General features: G+C 41.7%; 1 protein-coding gene and 1 long non-coding RNA gene across 2 annotated transcripts; both read left to right on the top strand.

Moving 5' to 3' along the window:
• Window positions 1–5,143: 5,143 nt before the first annotated feature.
• LOC309679025 lies at window positions 5,144–13,313 on the top strand. Its single transcript, XR_014269805.1, has 4 exons — window positions 5,144–5,161; window positions 5,686–5,824; window positions 11,773–11,853; window positions 13,290–13,313. It is a non-coding gene; the product is annotated as an uncharacterized lncRNA (long non-coding RNA).
• A 2-nt stretch (window positions 13,314–13,315) lies between these two features.
• PRKCA (protein kinase C alpha) lies at window positions 13,316–20,194 on the top strand. Its single transcript, XM_082492249.1, has 3 exons — window positions 13,316–13,397; window positions 15,854–15,994; window positions 19,474–20,194. Exons 1-3 carry the CDS (start codon window positions 13,335–13,337, stop codon window positions 19,636–19,638), a joined length of 369 nt encoding a protein of 122 aa, XP_082348375.1. The 5' UTR covers window positions 13,316–13,334; the 3' UTR covers window positions 19,639–20,194.
• The last annotated feature ends 568 nt before the right edge of the window (window positions 20,195–20,762 follow it).

Genomic DNA, 20,762 nt, shown 5'->3' with positions numbered 1-20,762 from the left:
CCTGGAACTTAACATTTTATCAGCCCTTTGGCAACGTGCCTGCGATTAACCAGAGGGTTTTGGCACAGGCTTTGCCTGAAACGACCGGTACAGCTCGTTGCAGGGGATGAGTAATGATGATATTTTTGGAGGTTTGATCAAGTTAGTCTATACCAATAAAAGGAAAAGCTGGATCGCCGTCTATACAAATCTTCGGGCATATGAGTCACCTTCCCCCCTTGGCAGGTAGGAAGATTTTCACCCCGTTGTTTCTCTTTGTGCAGGTGATGCTGGCAGACAGGAAGGGGACAGAGGAGCTCTATGCAATCAAAATACTGAAAAAAGATGTGGTGATTCAGGATGATGATGTTGAATGTACAATGGTTGAAAAACGAGTCCTGGCATTGCAAGATAAACCACCGTTTCTGACACAGCTTCACTCTTGTTTCCAAACAGTTGTACGTGAGCTCTGTCTTTCTTGGCACCCTGACGTTTTCCATACTATATGATACTGGATTTTATCAGCTCAATAACATTTATTATTAGCCAAACTATTACAGCTTCTGCACATAGAAAATGGTGAAGAAAGAGTTACCCCGTGTAATTGCCCCTTGTATTTTAAACATAAAACCTAGGTTTAGAGATTTTTCTTCATACAGTAATTCAAGCAGACCAGTGTGACGAGTCGTAAGTTTAACAATGTCTGCTTTGCTAAATCAGAGCCCTAAGCCCAGATTCCCAAAGGTTCCTAAATACTTTTAAGGATCTGAGGCTAGTGCATGAAAAATCTTCATGGCTGTTATTATATCATGAGGTGATTAGTCATGAGTCAATGTTTGATGGATTCAGTTTAGTTTTATGGCACTCCTGGCCCAGAGGAAAACATTGGGGTTTTTTTCTTCCATCCCTATATGAAGTGGGTATTTCCCAATGACGTTGCAAAGGATCTCCCAGAGGCAGGCTGCAGGATGGATCTGACAATCCAGCCGCACCAGAAGACCCAGCAGCACCAGACCGGTCTGTTGGATGACGTGGACAGCCGTGTGGTAGGCAGCAGGCGCTCCATCTGCTCTTGGTTTTCGGCGTGGGCATGGATACACCCTGCCACTAGCAAACCAGTTCCAAGTGTCCCAAGCTGGGCAGAGGTCTTTGTTCACAAGAAATCAAAGCTCTTCTTGCCTCACCTTGTAGCCATCTTATGACCATGGCCTTGAACTAGTGGCCCAGGGCTCAGTTGTCACATAAGGAGGTGATGAAGGGACATACGTGGTTGTTTTTCCACGTGACCGTCTTTTACCTATTACATTGTTAATGGTTTTTAATCTAAAAACAAACGAACAAACAACAGGGAGTTAGTTTGAAGTAATAACGTTGTAATAGTCCACAAACGAGCCACGTCATCCCGTCACCATTTCATAGCATAATTGTCTGTGTTGGTAGAAGCGTTCTCAGACTGTTTAATGTCTACAAATCTCTGAGCAGAAAATGTCCTGAATGCAACAGATTTGCAGACATAATTAATCACACGAAAATGTGAATCTGGGAACTATTGCACTTGGTAATTCTTGCTTTCTAAAATATGTTTACTGTCTCTACTTATAATATGAAGATTGTTGTAATAAGAGAGGTCCCAGTGAGAAATAGACTTCTATCTCCCTCTAATTCTTCATATGACTTCATTAGTAACCAAAAAGCTTAGTGTCATCAGTAAATGAAAAACCACTTTGTTTAATCTTATCTTTCTTTTGAGCAACTGCATTTTAAATGTGAAATCTTAAAAGTACCAATGTCTAGTGTTTTCTGGCTAAGGGGAACGGAGGAAAGAAGTTGAGGGTTTTAGTATTTACGATATTACTTTTTTGTTTTATCATGTGCAAGAGCAATGGAGCTACATAAAAGCCTAGATAAATCATTAACACCTTTGCCTAATTTACTTGTTTTTCTAAGAGTTGAGTGGTTTGCACTTGGTGCTCTGAAATATTCTTGAGGATTAATATTAGCTACAAAAATCGGAAATCGTATACTAAGGAGAAAAAAAGGCATAAACTGTGTGACTCTAGGAAAAAAATGATTATTTTTGCTGGTGCTTTTAGCTGCAGGCTTCTGTTGCCATGGATTTTACAATAAGACAATTCATACAGAAATCTAAATTTTACATATCTGATCTGGCCAATTAAACATTTTGCCCATGGCTTGGACTGTTGGACCCAGCATAGGAAATCACAGCTTTTAAATGTATGTTGATGTTCTGAAATCTTAGTTACTGGACAATTGGAGACTTTTTTTCCATCAATGCTGAAGGGAAGAGATTGAACTAGAGCATCTTAATAATAAGTCTAAATGAGAATATCGGACCGGAACTTTTCTACGAATACTTCAGGATAGTGATTCTTTCAAAAATAACTGAAGAAAAATCAGAGTAAGCAAAAAATATGTCTTCTGTAATTGGGAGGAAGACTGTCAATGCATTTTATCTGCTGCCTGGGTCATGTTATAACTGTGGATAGTAACCTTGCCATGATGTTGTCCACCAGGATCTTCAATTTTAGGTCATGAAAATCATCCATCCTAACTAAAAGAGGTTTGTAGAGTGTAAACAATGTATTCTTACTGAAGTCACTTGGAAGAGCTCAGTTTTAGTCCTCTGAAAACTGGGAGACAGACCTGCTGGTTTAAGTCTTACTGTCTGAAGATCACTGGGTAGGAAAATACTGTTTTAAGTGCACTCAAATATGTTACGGTCATGTTTGGTTTGAGATACCTGGATATGGGCTTTAAAAGTCCTCGCTGTGGAAGAAAAACGTCCCTCCAATATACCGTATTGCCATCTTCCTCTAGCTGAAATATTGGCCTATGAGAAATTAATTTAGTGCCACTTGTAAAGCTTCCAGATGCTTTTGTAAACCCTACAACTGCTTTTCTTTGCCTCTTTTTAATAACCAAAAAAATATATTTTTAATACCTCCCATCTTCCAAAGGAAAACTTATTAGGAAGGATTAGAAATGGCATCAAAGCAAGAATTTTCAACCATCTTTACGTTTTTTTTACATTTATTTTTAGACAGACAGTTTTTTCAGACAAAACTATATGTGAATAACTATGGGAACCGTTGTAGACAAAGAATATATAAAAATGCGTCACTGAAACTGGCAAATCTAGGCCGATCTCATCAGTCCTTTACTCTTGCAGGTTTTACAAAACATTCCGCTTCCATTTCCTGATCTATCAATTTTCCCAGAATGTACAACCAGTCCTAATAATCTTAAAAGCTTTATAATGACATATTAGTGACTTTTTTGCTGATCAATGCATATCTAATATTTTCTCTAATGTATTTATGCGCGTCTTTAATACTTTATCCTAGGACCGTCTGTATTTTGTTATGGAGTATGTGAATGGTGGTGATCTCATGTATCACATTCAGCAAGTAGGAAAATTTAAGGAGCCACAAGCAGTGTGAGTGTTCGTGTTTATATATTTAAATCATGTCATCATCTTAATTTTACACTGTAAGAGGATTAGGTTTCTTTATCACACTATCTGGTAGCGTCTTCCCGGGTTCAGTGTGAAGTCTACCCCGGCCTCTTCCGATTGTGTTTTTTAAGGCCCAAAAGCGGAAGTTTATTTTGAAAACGCTGTTTGCACACACAGACCAAAGGAAGCTGTGCCTTTTTATTCAAAAATACAGCACGAACAAAGGCATGCAGTGCCCACTTTACAAGTGACAAGAATTTAAACAAGGCAACAGGAAATTAAAGGTGTTACTTGGTATTCTGGTGTTGTTTTTAAAAGCGTATATAAAAAAAGAAGTAAGTAGAACATTTCAGTCTGAATTAATGTTGTAGGGAAAGGCAACACAAATAGCATAGCAATATAAATTATAGTTTGTACAAGATACATTCAGTGTATAGCTTATAAGAACTTCTGTGATCCTACTTTTTTATAGAAGTTTTATTTGTGAGGGGTTAATAAATGAATAAAAATCGTTTATATACATGGTCCCTTGCAGGTAATTGTGCATCTGGCATATCAGCGAGCAACTGATAATGATCTGTAGCATATTCAGATGTGAATAGATCCATCAGTATCATTTTAGTCATGCTTATAACATCTCATCATCATTTATTAGTGTTTCATAAATCATTTACCAATGAAACTTTAAAAACAAGTGTGACCGACTGCTTTAAGAGTTCAGCTAAAATAATTTCTCGTTTTGATTTGAGTAATCGGGGCTTGTTTAAATGAGAGGCCTTCTAAATATAAGTATTTGAGATACAGAACAGAATTTCGACAACTTGCTGAATAAAGACTGGATGGTGTCACATCATCCTTGACTCCCAGCTAATGCAGCTTGCCAACACTCGTTGAAAACTGTGGTGCTTCATGACAGCTTACGCCTGTGGAGCGTCTTCAGGCACACGCGTTCACAAACACCTCTGATCAAGTGTTTTGGAGCTAAACTTTCCTTTCCCTTGTGCCAGCCTTAAAATTAATCTTACCTTTAAATAATCCCCTCGCGTATAATTTGCACAGTTCCACAGCAACTGGCTTCAAACCTCCATCGATATTATATAACCTTTAACTACATTCAGCAATTATATTTTATAAGGTAATCATTTGAATTAGCTTTATGTAATTAATCCATTAACAGCCTGCATAAAGGAATACTATTTCTGCAAATTATTTCATGCCATGTGAATTGCAATGTAAATTGAGCCGCATCCTGAATTCAGCATTGATATGTGATTAGAGATAATGACCTTTGCAGACGGAGTCAGATCAGCGCAGTAAAATGCTGTGCTCCAGCTGCAGCAGTTTTTCTGGTCTAGGGAGACATTTTCAAATTTTTTTTCAATTCTGCATTATTTTATCATGAAATAGTTGAAATACCTGTTAAAGTCAAGTTGAAGAAAGGTGTCTTTTATGTCATCTGCTTGTAATATATATTTTTATACTTTGTAATATATAGTGTGTATATATATATTAACGCATAAAAATGTATATTATACTTTATATGCTGTTATACTAACATTCTTTACCGTGATGCATTCCCAAAATATTTTGTCAGAAGGAACTCACGAAGCAATAAAAAATCTGTTGGTTTTGTTTTTCACACAGGTTCTATGCGGCCGAGATCTCAGTTGGGTTGTTCTTTCTCCATAACAGAGGAATTATTTATAGGTGAGTTTCACCTGACATAAGTAATTTCTGAACTATTTTTAAAATCCCAAAAGGATCGGTTCCTTTAACGTTGCAGTGCATTTTTTAAATGTTTTATAAAAAGCCGTTGCTGCAGTGTTCGTTTTGTTGTGTTGGTGCGCTGTAAGGAGAAGCCACTGCTTTACCTGAGCTTTTCCGACGTCTGTGCTCTGCCCAACTCAACGGGAAAGTGTAAAATATTACCTTCTGCATTCCTGTGGGACGTTGCATTGGTTTACGTGCTCAGAAGTCTCAGTGTGTGTGTGTGCGTGGTCATATACATCCGTCCCTTCATTGAGTGTCCAGTTTCAGGGCTTATGGTGGTTCTTCCATATCTGCGGTGAGGTGCTCAGCCCCCTCCGGACTGCGGACTGCCGTGCATGTGCGCCCCTGTCCCCTCTGACCCCCCAAATAGCTACACGTACCCCTCACCTAGACTGGGAAGTAGATAATTTGGCCCTAGCTGATCCTAAACATTAACATTAAATTACTGTGATTCTTCATAGAGATCTGAAATTAGATAATGTGATGTTGGATTCTGAAGGACACATTAAAATTGCTGATTTTGGAATGTGCAAAGAACATATGTTAGATGGAGTAACAACCAGGACCTTCTGTGGCACTCCAGACTACATTGCACCAGAGGTAAATATTTACCATTTCAAGAACCTTTTAGTCTCTCAAATGAAAATTGTCCCTGTGCACATTTTACACCACCAGGTTTGGATAGCTGCAGCTCCGGATACTCTGTGGATGGTACTGTTTATACTTCTGCAGGTGTATTGAATAACTTTGTGAATTAATACAACATTATCCGTAAGACTTCACGATTTTAAGAAATATCTAGTTGATTGACAACCTAACTTTTTATGAGATCAGTGCTTCAGATTTTGCTGGATCACCAAAAAACAGCCGGATCACCACCTTGTGATTTTAAATTGTAGCCTGGAAATGTTATTGTATGTATAATAACATTTGTTATTATGAAGAACTTTGTGCTTCAGTTTGTGAAGTTATAGAGAGCTCGTGGGCATTGTTGAGGCTGTTGTTGAGGTCAGCAAACCTTTTATTGGGAGCAAACACAGCTTCTTTAATGTATTTCTCCACAAGTGCACACAGCTGACAAGGATACGTCCGTTTAAAGGATTGTTTGGCATTTTCAGGAAATCACAAACCGCTCATTGATTTTTGGGAAGGGACTCATGAGGTCTTGAAGCTTTTCACAGACCTCCCTGCAAAACTACTGTAGTCTTTCCCAGGCCACGTCTTACAAATGGTACAGAGGTGCTCTGAGTTACAGCTTTGGATCTCGGGAAAGCTCCAGTCATTGAAAGCCTCAACCAAGCTATGAGGTCAGGGCTTGAATGGGGTTGGTGGAATAAATCCGTAATTTGACTTGAGTTTTCTGTGACTTGGCAGTACCTGGGCTGCGTTCGAGCCACGGAAAATCATGTTCAAACACAAACCTGACTGCAGCATCTCTAAAATGAAAATTTGTTCATGAGAAATACGGTTCTACTTTAAAGCACTGCGACAAATACAAGCGTAGAGTTCAGATCTTTAGCCTGGATATGAGCCGTGTTTCAGCAGTTTAGGTATAAAACATTAAGAACAAGCACATGTGGTGATTTGGAAATGATTCAAAAATATGAATATTAAAATCTGGTGTTTGTGCATACTGAGCTTTCCAGAGTCTTGATTTGTTTGGCTGCAAATCCAGCGCGAGAGGCTGTATCCTGCTCCGCACTGCTCGGTGTTCCGCTGAGTGCTGGGCGAGAGGCAGCTCTGGCGGGAACATTTCTGGCTGTAGCTGAATGTTTGTTGGAATATGGGAGATTTACACATGGGCAAGTAAATTAGCGTCTAAGGTGAATTTTGTCATCTCTGTGAAACTGGAATGAAAAATAGTTTGGTTTTTTCCAGTTGCTAATTCATGCTTTTCAGAGTGAAATATGGTGTATTATAGAACGTTGCTTTTTCACAAGTTGCTCTTGCTTGCAGCAGGATATCAAACAACCAGAGCAGTATTTCATTTTCTCCTGTCAAAACATAAATGAAGCCAATATGATAAATTAAAAAGTGTCCTTTCTGTGGCAATAGTCTTGTGCCAGATAATACCAAAGAACACGTTGTCAGTGCCAAAATGCTCAATACGGGTCAGTGTTGGAATGGTTTCTTTTACTTTATTTGGAAATTTCATATAAAGAAATAAACCTTTTACCAAAACACTCAGTAACTGGGAGGAAATTAGTCTTTCTATTATCTTACAAGCAGACATTTTGTTATGTTTTTTAGTTGGCTGATTCTCTTTCATTTCGGAACGCATTATTGTGACTGACAAATTGCTAACTAGGTCTGTGGTAAACTTCAAAGTAAGGTTCATGTTTTGCTTGCAGGAACATTTTAGCAGGTTTCCATGGGCTAAAATTTATAAATTTATAATAGATTATAATGAGGTTGCATTTGCACAGTACTATTCCCTGCTGGGTGGAGATAAATGAGCTAAATCTAAATAAACTGCTGAAGGTATCTAGCGTCGAGTAGTCCTGTGAGCGTGTTTCACTCAAACATAGAGAATTAGCTCTTTTCATCAGTATTTGGGAAATAAAGTTGTGTCTAGAGTGGGCTCTGAAGGAGCTCCTCCTGCCTCCACGTGAACTACCCACAGAGCTAGTTCAGAGGTGACACGGCTGGAAGGACCATCCAGGGACATCTCAGCTGGCTTCACACGTATGATCTCCGAACTGAGAAGCAGGAGAATATGGTGCCGCATTCAGCAGAGTGGACTTGCACGCTTTGGTGTGCTGTAAAATAATACTTTGTTTTTTTAACAATTGGGAAAGTCAGCATTTGTGATTGCTTAGGTGTATAACGCACTGGAGTTACTATTCATTTTCTTACCCTCTCCAATTTGAGAAATGTGCAGAGGTTAAACTGGTAGAATTCCTGATTTGACCACTTCTGTAAGGCAGAAAGTGGTTATCTAGTAAAGAACATTTATTGATGCGCTGAACTTTAATATTTATGGTCAGAGTGGTAAAATAGCCATGAAATCAATTAATACTTTGTATTTCCTTGGCCAGTCAAGAGAGACAGAAGGAGATGGATGTCAAGAAGATTAGCGGGATGGGATCCTGCCGGCACAGCCCCGCTGCCTGTGGTGCAATACCGAACCCCACCATCAGCATCCCTGCAGCAGCTAGAGCACTGCCTTTGAATTTCAGGAGAATTTAAATTAGAAACTCCATTCCCCTTCTCCTCCATCTAATAGTCTCAACACCTTAAGTTCTAACCTTGCATTTGCCGGGATTATGGGAGGCTGATAGGTATTACAAAGGTTTGGAAGGTGTACATTTGACTGTTTCTTGTAGCAGCAATATTTATTTCTTTTAATAACTGAGTTTTAACTTTTCCAGTAGATACAAGATATGTTCACAAAATATTTTCTCTTGCCTGTGGGATATAATCTTTTCATCCCAACTGGCTACCAGCTGCAAGCTGCAATGATCTAAACATTCCTGCAAATTGCTGGTATTAATCTCTGTGTCCTGTTCTTAACTGTGCCTTCCTTGGAGGCAAAATGGAAAAAAAAGAAAGAAAAAAAGGAATCAACGTTCCTCTGCCAATTTGGCTTGATGAGAGAAATTCCTCCTGAGCTCTCAAATCCACGGAATCTGGAAAGGCAGAGCTCTTAAAGTACAGTAATAGGTAGGGAAAATGGGACACTTGAAATGCAAGAGGAGATGAAAAAGGCAATCGTTTAAATTAATGGTGGAGAAGGAGGGGAAGGGAAGGAAAGGAGATCAACTCTCCACTCCTCCCTGGCCAGTAGAAAGCAGAGGTCGCAGCTGGAGGAGGGTACGGGTCTTCATTTCTGGGCACATGAACTGCCTCGCTGCTCCATGGGTCTGCTCTGCACGCTGCAGTGAGATAGGAGGTCATGTTAATATACCCCTATTTACTCTAAAAGATACCAAAATTTGTACAGGCAGATAGGATTATTTTGGCAGTTGCTGCAAGGCAGCCAGCGATGGCTTTGAGTGCAGCAGCTGGTAGGTAATACGTGATGGTTTTTGGATGAGGAGGAGGGAACTACCGAAAATACGACATAACTTGCTGAGTTTGTACCAATGCATGTTTGACTGTATATTGAAAACTCATCTGCTTCCTCCCACATGTAATCCCTTCCTTGAAGTGAGCGTTCTTTCCTCCCGTTTACATTTTCCAATTAATGCTTTGAATAGCTCCCAGTGTTATGAGTACAACCGCCGGTTTCTGTGCATGACACGCAGGTTGGCGAATGAACGTGGCAGATCGCTTTTCTGTGTTTCACTTGTATCATACCCTTACCAGGATTAAGCTGGTGATTCAAACTGGGTGAATTTAATCAGGATTAAAGGAAGAAACTTGTGGTGTCCAGCAGCGGACATCGACAGTACTGCCTTGTCCTACGTTGTGATTCAATGAAAAAAGTGGTTTTATTGCATTTGCAGTGGGACCTCTCCAGTCCCAGTGGAACTCGGTGTTCATATTTATTTCTCAAACCCCACTCTTTCATCAAGCGACTGGTTCAGGCGTGGGAGGTGTGTGCCAGCTCGGAGGGGGCACTGCTCTCTTCATCGGATGCTTCTGCTGATGTTGACATGAGGCATCAAACAGGGCAAAAATTTTGGTGACTCTGACCATATGTTAAGTTAAATGTAGGAGCTTTTTTCATGCTAATTCTGTCTCTCTTGATGATTCTGCTTGATATTCTCTCACAAAGGCAGATTTAATTGGGGCAGATTACAGTTGCTGATGAGAATGCTATTTAGAGAACGACCCAATCTTGACTCACCTCCTGCTGGATAAACAAAAGGCGTCGCTGAGTCCGGGCTTTGTTACATCTTTCATTTTATGACATTGCAGTACCGTATTTAAAAGATTTCCTCTCTTCGACACTCCCATCAAACTCTTTAACAACAGAAGGAGAAGTGGACTGTGGCCTCCTGGACAGACAAAATTTTTATCGAAATTTTATTTTGATAAAATAGTCTTTTCCATATGGCAAGGAGAGATTGTCAGAGAAGGGTTGAGGATGAAATGTTTTATCATTTTCTGTGTGTACAGGCCAGTATTTTTTCTGGATAAAATTTTGAAAGTGTTTGGTCTTTCAAGAAGCACCATTGATTCCAGCGGACCTCTGGGAACTTACTGGTGATAGAAATTAGAGGGAGAGTCACCTAGTATGTCAACCACTATAATATGAAATGAACGTCCCAAATATATATTTTAAAGCGCATATTACCGCTAAAAGACAACTAATAAAGATTGCCTTTGTGTAGGGCCTTTCAGCTGAGAATCTTCTTACTGCTTGTTACTGGTTGTGTAGTGTATTTCAAAGCGCGATTGATTTTGAAATCCTTTGCTTAGAAACATTGCAGTGATTTTTAGTTCATGTACTGCTGTTACCCCAGTGAAAAACGTAAAATCACGTAGGGACTCTAATTTTATTCAGTAGCCAGGCAGCCCTGCTTTGCTGAACCGGCGACTCGGTATTTTCCTGAGAAACTACACAACTTGCGGGTTCAACTTCTCTTTCGGACAACTAAAAATTCTACAATATGTGATGTGTACTTGTCTTAGCAGTTTGTTTCACAAAGAGTAAACCCACATGCAGACGGGAAGACAAACGTGAGCCCACCTGGAGTAATGACTCCTCAGTTCTCTGCTTGTTCTGTGGAGCGGTGCTGCGGATGGGCAGTGGCTGGGACGTCCTACATCCCTTCACGATGCACAATATCCCTTCACGGTTATTTAGAAGGAGATCTGAGAGAACTCTGCACCTCAAAACTCCTCTACAGCGTGCCCAAACGCATCTCTTAAATAAATTAACACTGCTCTCTGAAGAGGCCTCGATTAAAGACAATGACGCGCGAGGGGACCTGCGTGCTGATGGCACTTGCAGCCTTTCATTGTGTCAGAACGCGATTTCTGCTTCTGTGTGAGTCAGATGTGAACCCAGAGGATGCAAAATACTTCACATTTCCATTAGGCCGAACAGCAGAAACCCCTTCCTTTTTGGTGTAGCTGGTATCTGGCTTCGTGCTCAGAGTATCTTAGTCATGGAACCTGGGAAAATGTAACTGAGCTTTTCGGGGGTTTGCTCTTTTCTTAAATATTGATTCCTTTTACAGCAGAACTAAAATATAAATATTAAAAAGAAAAGAAAGGCTTAATTATTGATAATCTGGAAGTTAAGTGAGTCTCATGGTTTCGAGCTTTGACACAAATGGATGAATAACATTTTTGCCTTGTCTCCTACATTGTGCTTCCTTGCCTTCAAACGCACATCCCGAGGCCTCCCAAGAGCTGCATTTCCCAAGATATCAGAGTATCAAAAGATGCAGATGGGTTGAGACTAACATTTGCAAAACAATCCAACTCCCACTGAAACCAATGATTAGCTGGAGGGAGGATGACAGGATTCCCTTTCTGGGCTTTTTCAAGGAAATATGTTCGTCTGTATGTTGCTATTTGTCTAACATGTCACAAGACTGGGTGTTAGTTAACGTAGGGGTTTTTCCTTTGGGTTTTTTTTTGTGATTATACAGATTATCGCTTACCAGCCCTATGGGAAGTCTGTGGATTGGTGGGCGTACGGAGTGCTGCTCTATGAGATGTTGGCAGGCCAGGTAAGAGTTACCCTCCCGTGCTCTGTGACCTCCTCCCGCCTCTCCAACACTGCTCTCTTTCAAGGCTCCCTAAGGGGTTCAGGGGACAAGAATGGGGCCTTTCGTACTGATATTATCTCCTTGTACTCTTGGCTGACTCCATTTAGGCTTTAAGCTCTTTATATTGCACCCACGTAATCACGCACTGCCTTTGAATACGGCTTCTTTGTACTGTAATAATGTTATAAATAGCCATCTTCAAAATTGAATGGGAGACACTTGAGCAGGAAAATGCATGTCAAATGGAAGAAATACCTTTTAGTAGTTTGAAACCACGGGGAAACATAATAAGGGTGTGTATACGCTCTGCTTTGCGGCTAAGTCACAAGAATAGTTTTTGTATTGTGTGTCCTCGGGGTAAGGTATGGGTCTCGCCCCTTGAAATATGCTCAGTTACAGACCCCTTATTCTGCACAGTTAATGAGACACTGCTCTCCGAGTCACTCGGGTGGAAAAGCAACGCTGTACTGCAGTAAATGGTAGATAAATACCAACTTTAAGGAATTCTACTGGTCTTGAGTTGGAAAAGATTTCTGCAATTGGCTTTCACTGAGTGTTAGCTAAAGGCATGCATTTCCTAAGCTTAAAACATACATTTTTAACAAATGCCTTTAATAATTTCTCTACTAAATTCCAGTCGACATTTTTAAAGTTTTTAAAGTGTAGCAGTTGCAGTTGTTAGCATTTACAGTCTGCATTGCAAATATTACGCGTTTGAATGCTTTTGAGAAAACGAGATTTACTGTTCGCTGAGTCCTGCACAGCGCCCGTATCCCGGGGACTCACCCACGGGCACTTTCCTCATCACCTGTGTTTAAAACTGAAATGCAGCCCTTGGTTGGGATACAGTCTCCCCTTCACAGAGGCAGAGTCTACAGCCATGTTTCATAAAACAAACTGGATTCTAACTGAAATTAAGTGAGGAATGGATGTACCTTAACAAAAAGTAATTGAAAGTTACAGTCTCCAGACTTCACCCTTTGAAGTATTTTGGCTGTCTGGTGCAGGGTAGCTTTAAAAACTGATTAAAGGTGATCACGAAGATAATCCTGCACGTGTTTCATTAGCCTGGCTGCCATGTCAGGGGCAGAAGTGAACTTTTCTTCTCGGTTTCTACCTGAGTTATTTCTCAGGTTGACACTAAGCTTCTGGGTGAGAAGACGCCGAGGTGCCGATGGCGGGGAGTTTGCTGTGTGCTCCTGGGCAAGGACCACTGCTGTGTACTGATCTCTTTGGGGATCTGTGATGGACTGGAGACGGGTTGCTGGGCTGGATGCACCTTTGACCTGACCCAGCGTGGCCAGAGTATTGTCACGCCATTTCATAAAAAGTGGGGAATTCAAAAAAAAACAACCGACCAAACAATAAGTAACTCACCTGTGATTTATTTTCAACAGCCTCCATTTGATGGAGAAGATGAAGATGAACTTTTCCAGTCCATAATGGAGCATAATGTTTCCTATCCAAAATCACTGTCCAAAGAAGCTGTCTCCATCTGCAAGGGGGTGAGATACATACTTCTTTATCATTAAGTTCTTTTTTGGCAATCCTTGTGAATAACTACATTTGTCTGGCTTTGGTATGGCCCTGTAGTATTTTTAAGTGCAGCTTCTGGCAGGCTGTGCTAAGCTCTGTTGTCCTGAAGTGCTTATCGCCTGGCGTCACTCGTAAGTGTTCAGCTCTTCCCGCTATGCCTGCTTGGGTTATGGTAAGAACCAATGTCACAATCAGTAGCTGACAAATCCAAAGCAGAATTTATAAACGGGACGATGGTGTGAAGCGTCTCCACCCACCGTACCTCCTCGAAGCCCTCGGCAGCACAACCCCACTTTTGTAGGGTGAGATTTCTCAGCTTGGATGGATACCAGACGCTCCAGCGAGTCCTCAGCCCGGTGTTCCTAATGACGGCAGCAGAGCAAAAGAGTTAATGCGATTCATTTTTAAATGTAGGTAAAGATAAGCTTATGTGAAAATCCTTAGTGTAAATGCAAGGAAACTGTGGGGAAATCCTGACCCAGTGGTAACCTGTGTGGCCTAAAACTTATCTTAGATTCCAAGTTAATTTTTTTTTTTTTTCGGAAAAGAATAGATTTGACTTCAGGGGATTAGCTCAGGAAAAAAGAATTCATTTGACTTTCCTTTGGCTCTGCGTGATTCCCGAGAGTACTGTCAGTCTGCAGCTTTTCCCAACCACCGTCTATATGGCGTTATTTGATGTCTTACTTATACTGATAAAATATCACTGCACTTAGTGTCAGTTAATTCGGTATTTACTTTCTTCCTCTCCTTTGCAAGCATTTATGAAGTATTGGACATGAGCTGGATGTTAATTCCTTAAAGAAAAATCATCAAGAAAAGGGAAAAGCTGTTTAGAACGACCAAGTAGAAGGAAGGACCACTCTAATTTTGGAGCCTAGCCCGGTGTAGATATGCTGGCCAACAAAAACAAAATGTGATATCATTTTGTAAAGTACATGTAGATTGATGCCTTGTCGTGAAAATCATATATTCAAACAGCCCAGTTTGAACTCGAGCTAATTACCGTGTTTTCAGCTCTCCTGCTTGTGCCGTTCTGGTAGGTGCTTATGCAGAGGGAGGGCAGAAAGCTAAAACTGCATTGCGCCGCTGGGTGTAAGGTCAGGTCTCTGTCATAATAACACGTTCATCACCTGTATTAAACTAACAAATTAATCCCAAATTGCAGTGAGCGTTATGCCTGAGCTAAGAAGTCAATGTGCAAAAGCTTCTGAACCTGGCAGTCAGCAGTAGCTCAGCAATCCCGGGACTGTGCGCCGTCGGGCAAGACGAACGTGCCCGCTGTGCTCTTGAAATTGAGTTGTCTGCTTGACATGTGTGCCACTGGCTCGGAGATCGTGGGCTTTGGTTAAACGCAGTAACTTCGGAACAGAGTTAAGACTGCTACAATCATTCACGTTTTCTTCTATCCTCTGCTGTTAAAGCGAGGGGTTTAGAAAAGGTAACAAAAATGGGCACGTTGCTGTTAAGCCTGACGCGGGATGTGGTTCCTGTCCCAGCGCACAGCCAACTTCCCAAAGTCTGCTTACAGTCGCTTTTATTTTAGGTTCAAACTTGGAGTGCGATCAGCTGAACATTTGGAGGGAGAGTAAAGCGGTACAGCTGAGGTTCTAAAAAGATGTGTTGAGGTATCACTCCCAGCGGTATATTAATCATATATAATTTGTAGAAGAGCTTTAGGAGGTCCCCACAATACTGGAAGCGAGAGTTGAAGGCTGCGTCGCTCAGTCCCTAATGCACATATCAATTGAAAAGATTTTGAAGAGCTTGTTAATTAGGAAGCTTATCACTGTTTCCAAGCAGGCAATGCTGGTGGGTTTCGGTGTTTTTTTTTTCCCGAGTCTGCTTAATCTATGCAGCTGGATATAGTATTGACCAAGAAGGCATTAAGGATGCAAGGGAGGAAACGCGGATTAGGTATTGTCAACTGGGTGCCAAGAAATTGTAGGCTCTGTAATGAGATGTCTTGAACAAGCCCGGGAAAAGGAAAGAGGGGGGGTTGTACTTCATACGGCTTTAGTATATTGGAATTTATTAAGTTGAATTGATTGTTGAGGTAGGGCAGAAGCCGTTCTGGAGATTTATACGACTGAACTCAACGACCAAAGGCGAACTCAGGAGTGGGTTGTGCGCTGATCCCATGGCAGTGTGCCCCGGGCACCGCCTGCCCACCCGCAGCCCCGGCAGCAGCCTCTGCCGAATGGGAAGAAGTTCTCGAGTGCAGCCCTTAATTTTGCTGCTGATGTGCTGTCTCCGGTAATCAAACAAGAAAACTCATCATCAAAAAATGAATTTTAGCTTTTCAAAACAATTTTATTAGCACCTTGCCTCTTCGGGAGAGCAGCAAGAGCATCGCTATCCGGGGAAACTGTCTCACTTTCATTCCAGCGTTAAATCTAATCATTTGGTGTTTGCTTCCAAACAGCTAATGACTAAACATCCCGCAAAACGCCTTGGCTGTGGCCTTGAAGGTGAAAGAGACATCAGGGAACACGCTTTCTTCAGGAGAATTGACTGGGAGAAACTGGAAAACAGAGAGATCCAGCCACCTTTCAAACCTAAAGTGGTGAGTGAGATGCCAAGTACTTCCCTCGCTAAATGTGTCTGCAGTCCTGCCTTCCCGTGGGGGGAGATTAATGCTGGCTGGATGGTGCTGCAGATCCGCGACGCTTCTAAAATAAGGCAATTTGATTATGGCAGGCCAGTCTGTAAATCTGCTCGTGTTTTGGCACCCTGTAGCATAACCCAGTGTACTTTGTTCCTTGTAAAAAACTCTCTCGATGGTTTGAGTCCTGGCTGGGCGGTCACGCGCTGCGTGAGATGCTGAAAACAGGGAAAAACTGGCACCTGCCCATCAGCCGCTTGAGACCTGTAATAAATGCTGTTCCCAACTGTCTCCTCCGAACAGCATCCAAAGTCAATGATTAAAGGTATCTGAATTACTGGGGTGAATTTCCTCTGTGGTGGGTGACACAGTGGGGTGGGGGAGTTGTATTCCCCATCCTGGAGTGACATCTGCTGAGTTTGCGAGAATAATCCCCGATTTATTTTTAATGTTTGTTACTGGTTTGCACACATGTATCTGTAGGAATATTTTAGAAATCCAAACAAGTGAGAGATGTCCTTACTGTGAGAACCTGTTTGCATAATACAATTTGAAGAGCTGTACTCGTTGGTACCGAATTTCCGTCAGCATGTACGGCGCTCTATCGACGGGCAAAGAAAAGTATTTGCACACAAGAATACAAGCTTTCAGGAACGGCTGTAAATCATTATGTCCTGACATTGAATCTTTCTTCTCTAACGCTGTTTTGTTTCAGCTGAGACGCTTAGCTGGCTGCGGCACTGCAGGTGTGGGGGCACTGGTCTGTACCCTGATTTCTTTACCCGTACAGACACGGTAGTGTGGTAGCACAGACTAATGAAGAGCGGGAGGCCGCTACCCCGGTGGCAGAGTATATTCCTCTCTTTTTGCATACAAATGATTTTTTCACATCACCAGGAGGGGAGTTGCGTGCCGAGAAGAGTGTCTCGTGCTGGGGGAAATGCCCTTTCCGCCCGGAGTGGGTTTTGCAGGAGGGAAGGGCGGCTCTTATTTATAAGAGCCCGGGTGGTGTGTTCCCCCCTGCCCGGCCGGTCCCCAGGGCTCTCCATCCCAAGGGGACCTGCACCTCTTTAAAGCGTGTTTTATGGAAGATTCTCATTACAAGCTGCTTGAGGCAAATTTAAAGCTGATCGTAAAGCAAATCTACCTTCACATCCGTAAGTTTGATAAGCTCAGGAACTGAGTGCGTAGACTCTCCTTGAAGTTGAAAGCGATACCGGCATGAAGGTGCCGAAAGTTTGGAGCGTGCTCTGGTTCCGTCACAGCACGTTTCGTGGCAGATCCTGGCTCATGTTTAGAGCAGCTCTGCTCCATCTCCGGGGTTATCGTGACCTGGTTTGTTTATACAGGCTGCTATTAAAATACACCAAGGTGCGTTCACGTGGAGCCCAGCTTTCCCAGACGAAAATAATTTAAAATGCAAGTCTGGCATTTACATACCCTGTGTATAACTCGTTTATTGTGATTGCTGATTCCATTTATATGGATTCTAGAAAGCACAAAACACGTGACCCTTAATCTGTTTGAAGATAGGGAGTATTTATAGGCTTTGTTTGGGGTGGGTTTTTTTTTCAGAAAGCCTTTCTAGGCGCATCTTCTCTAGGAAGCGCGTTGCTGCAGGAATAATCCTGCTACTTTTTCACACAAGCACAGTTCTCACTCCAACACGGAGCAGCAGATTTTGGGTCAGCAGTTCGTCGGTTTAAATAATGTGTTCCCTTCCAGATTGACATTTCGCAGGCTATAGACTTGGACTGATTATTTGGCAAAAAAGACATTTTAGTTGTATTTGTAAGTTTAGGAGTTCCAGGAGTCCCGTATTTTCAGTTCTGCTTTAACACTGCATTAACACACCTGATGGCAGTGCTCCTCTTTAATGTGGAGACAAATTTGTAATTGAAGATGAAAATTTATTGATAAATGATTACATTCACACCCAAAAAATACCCCAATTTCGCATGAGTTATTTCTCAGCCTCTACTAGTATAAGCAGTAGTGAGAAGCTTAATGAAGGCAGAGAACTTTGGTTTCAATATACAGCTTTTCTTTACTGCCTTCCACTTCCTGGGGAAAAAGAAAAAAAAAAAAAAAAAGAAGAGAAGAAAAACAGATACAGAAGAATGATGCATAGGGATTGCTCAGGGACATGGTTTAGAAGTGGGGCTGGTAGAGTTAGACAACGGTTGGACTTGATGATCTTAAAGGTCTTTTCCAGCCATAATGATTCTATGATTCTATTAAATCTGTAGAACATCTTTTTAGCAAAAAGTCTTCCCTGTATAAACAGCCCTTTTGTTGCTGCTCTGAGTTGACTGTGCTGCTTCTAAATAAATTTGACTGTAATTTGGGGATACATCAACTTCCATCCCAACGATGGAGAGTTCTCCCCTTGTCAAAGTGCCGCTCTGTTCTTGTTCTCCAGAGGTTCTGCACCAAAATGCGTTGGCTTCAGGGGGCACCAGGGTCTGTGGTGCACGCTGAACCCTGGGTGGAAAAAGCAGACTACCGTTAGCCTTTAACCCATCAAAGTGTCCCTCTGCTTGTGTTCTTCCAAGACTGAACAAGCGTCCTCCTGGGAGCGCCGCGGTCCAGTGTCTGAGCATGCGTTTGAAATCTGAAATACAAACCAACTTGTGCCCGAGGCAGCAGAAGTTCTTTGCAGCTCAGATCGGGTGGTGTGTCCCAGTGCCGGACGTGCCGGGCGCTTTGCAAGAAGATTGGAAACTGCGACTGAGCTGTTTCCAAGACAGCCAAACACCTCACCCTCAAATTCCCTTAACGGGCCCTTCGTCGGGTGGTTTCTCCTTAAACGCACAGATTTATTCGTGTTGCATTAGTTCAGAAGAAAATACGTGATAACGCGTTTTGTAATGAGGACCTGTTCCCGGGGGGCGCTCCCTGCCCCAGCGCCCTCCTGCAGTCCCCGGGACTGGAGCTCTGCTGGCATTTATGAATTCACGAGAGTTTATAGGCTGTACAGTGGAGAATCAAAGCATAGAAGTGAATTTCATTAAGATTTCTGCAGATCATGAAGGAAACAGAGACTAAGAGAAAAAATCAGTTTTGCATCGTAAAGGTTTTAAGAAGAATGAAATGACTTCACAGATAAAGTATCTCTTGCCAATACATGTCCATAAAAATATTTTCTTCTTCCTTTTTTATCCCAGTAATTCTGAATATTTAAGCCTCTTCACCTTGTCACCTCATGCTGCTGGATGGGAACTTTTCTGACTCTGTTTTTCATCGGAATTCATCTGTTAAAACTCCTCTGTTTGCCTGGGGGTTATTGTTAAAATAGCAAACAAAAATTTTCTCTTAAGTAGTCGTAAGAAATGAGGGAAAGCCTTGCATGTATCCTGAAAAATCTGCAAAAAGCTGAAACTGCCAATGTACTGCTGATTTTTTTCAGCCTTTTTTCTCTTCTTCTTTTTTTCTTGCAGTGTGGCAAGGGTGCCGAAAACTTCGATAAATTCTTTACACGAGGACAGCCAGTGTTAACACCTCCGGATCAGCTGGTCATTGCTAACATAGACCAAACAGATTTTGAAGGGTTCTCTTACGTCAACCCCCAGTTCGTGCACCCCCTTTTACAAAATGTAGCATGAAACAGCAGAACAGGAACAAATCCCGCGGTGGGGAACGGTCCTTAACCCTACAATTTTTAGGCTTTTGCCTTGTTGATTCCATTTGGGCCTGGAAATTGTAGGGTTAGAAAGTGTAAGGTGGGGGAAAGGCCACTGATTCAGGATTTTGGCTTTGCAAGAGCGATGTTGTCTTAATGGGAGATAAATCAGTGTACGGTGCCCACTTATTCTACTAGAAGTCACCACTGACTTGTCTAAACTTACCCATTTTTTGGTACGTTACATATTTTTGTAACTCCCCACTGTCCTTTTGCTCCCGTTGCCATTCTGCTGTGTTAGAAATAATCTTAACAGGCAGTCTGACAAAAAAAAAAACAAACAAGCAAACCGCCGAGCTGTACTATTTAGTCCTTGGGTGCGGCTGCGGGGAGCGCTGTGCCGAGGGACCGCTCCTCCCCGCTCTGCCCAGTGACGTCGGGGAGATGCGCGGCGCAAGAGACCGAAACGGCGGCGGCACCGGGGAGGAGAGGCATTGCAAAAAAATCGTTGAAAGTAGTTGTTTTGAAAATAGGACAGAAAGGAGTTGGGAGGGGGGGTGGGGGGGTGGATCAAATCCCAATTTGACCCTGAGGCTTCGTGAACCGGTCCTGTTAGCAACACCAAGCTTAAACACTTCAGCGGTGGCCAGATCTCTAGGATCTTTGCTAAGTAGCATGTGATAAACTCAAGGGTGAAATTTTTGTCTTTAATAAAAATAATAATAATAGTAATAATTTTAATAATATCTTTGTGAATTTTAATCTCCATGAGATTATTCTGTGATCCAGGGTGCCATTGTTTGTTCAGTTAATTTAATTTTCACCACTCCTCAAGTTTACTGTTAACCGGTTCTAATACCAATATTTTACTATGAAATTTGTTAACCTGGAATGTAAACCAAAACTGTAATCCCTTAAATCTTATTTACGTGTGTTTATTTATAGTCTGCAGTATAGGGCAGTAAATCTACGAAAGCGTTATATATAAGAAATTAACAAAAAATGCAGCCCCAAGTGACTTCCTGATTCCTCCAGAATAACTCATGAAAATCAAGTGAGATTTAGTCTTAAAATAGTCAGTTTTAATTCAGAAAACTTGGGGCTGTA

The sequence above is a fragment of the Vanellus vanellus genome (assembly GCF_965231255.1).
Source record: "Vanellus vanellus genome assembly, chromosome: 17".
NCBI classification, from domain to species: domain Eukaryota; kingdom Metazoa; phylum Chordata; class Aves; order Charadriiformes; family Charadriidae; genus Vanellus; species Vanellus vanellus.
The sequence above is the reverse complement of the archived record's forward strand: the minus strand, read 5'-3'. Positions and strand labels throughout refer to the sequence as shown.

Coding starts and splice junctions, on each gene's coding strand:
- PRKCA (XM_082492249.1), top strand. CDS start 13,335: ATGGAGCATAATGTTTCCTATCCAAAATCACTGTCCAAAGAAGCTGTC. Junction 13,398..15,853: donor CTGTCTCCATCTGCAAGGGG/GTGAGATACATA, acceptor GCTTCCAAACAG/CTAATGACTAAACATCCCGC. Junction 15,995..19,473: donor CACCTTTCAAACCTAAAGTG/GTGAGTGAGATG, acceptor TTTTTCTTGCAG/TGTGGCAAGGGTGCCGAAAA.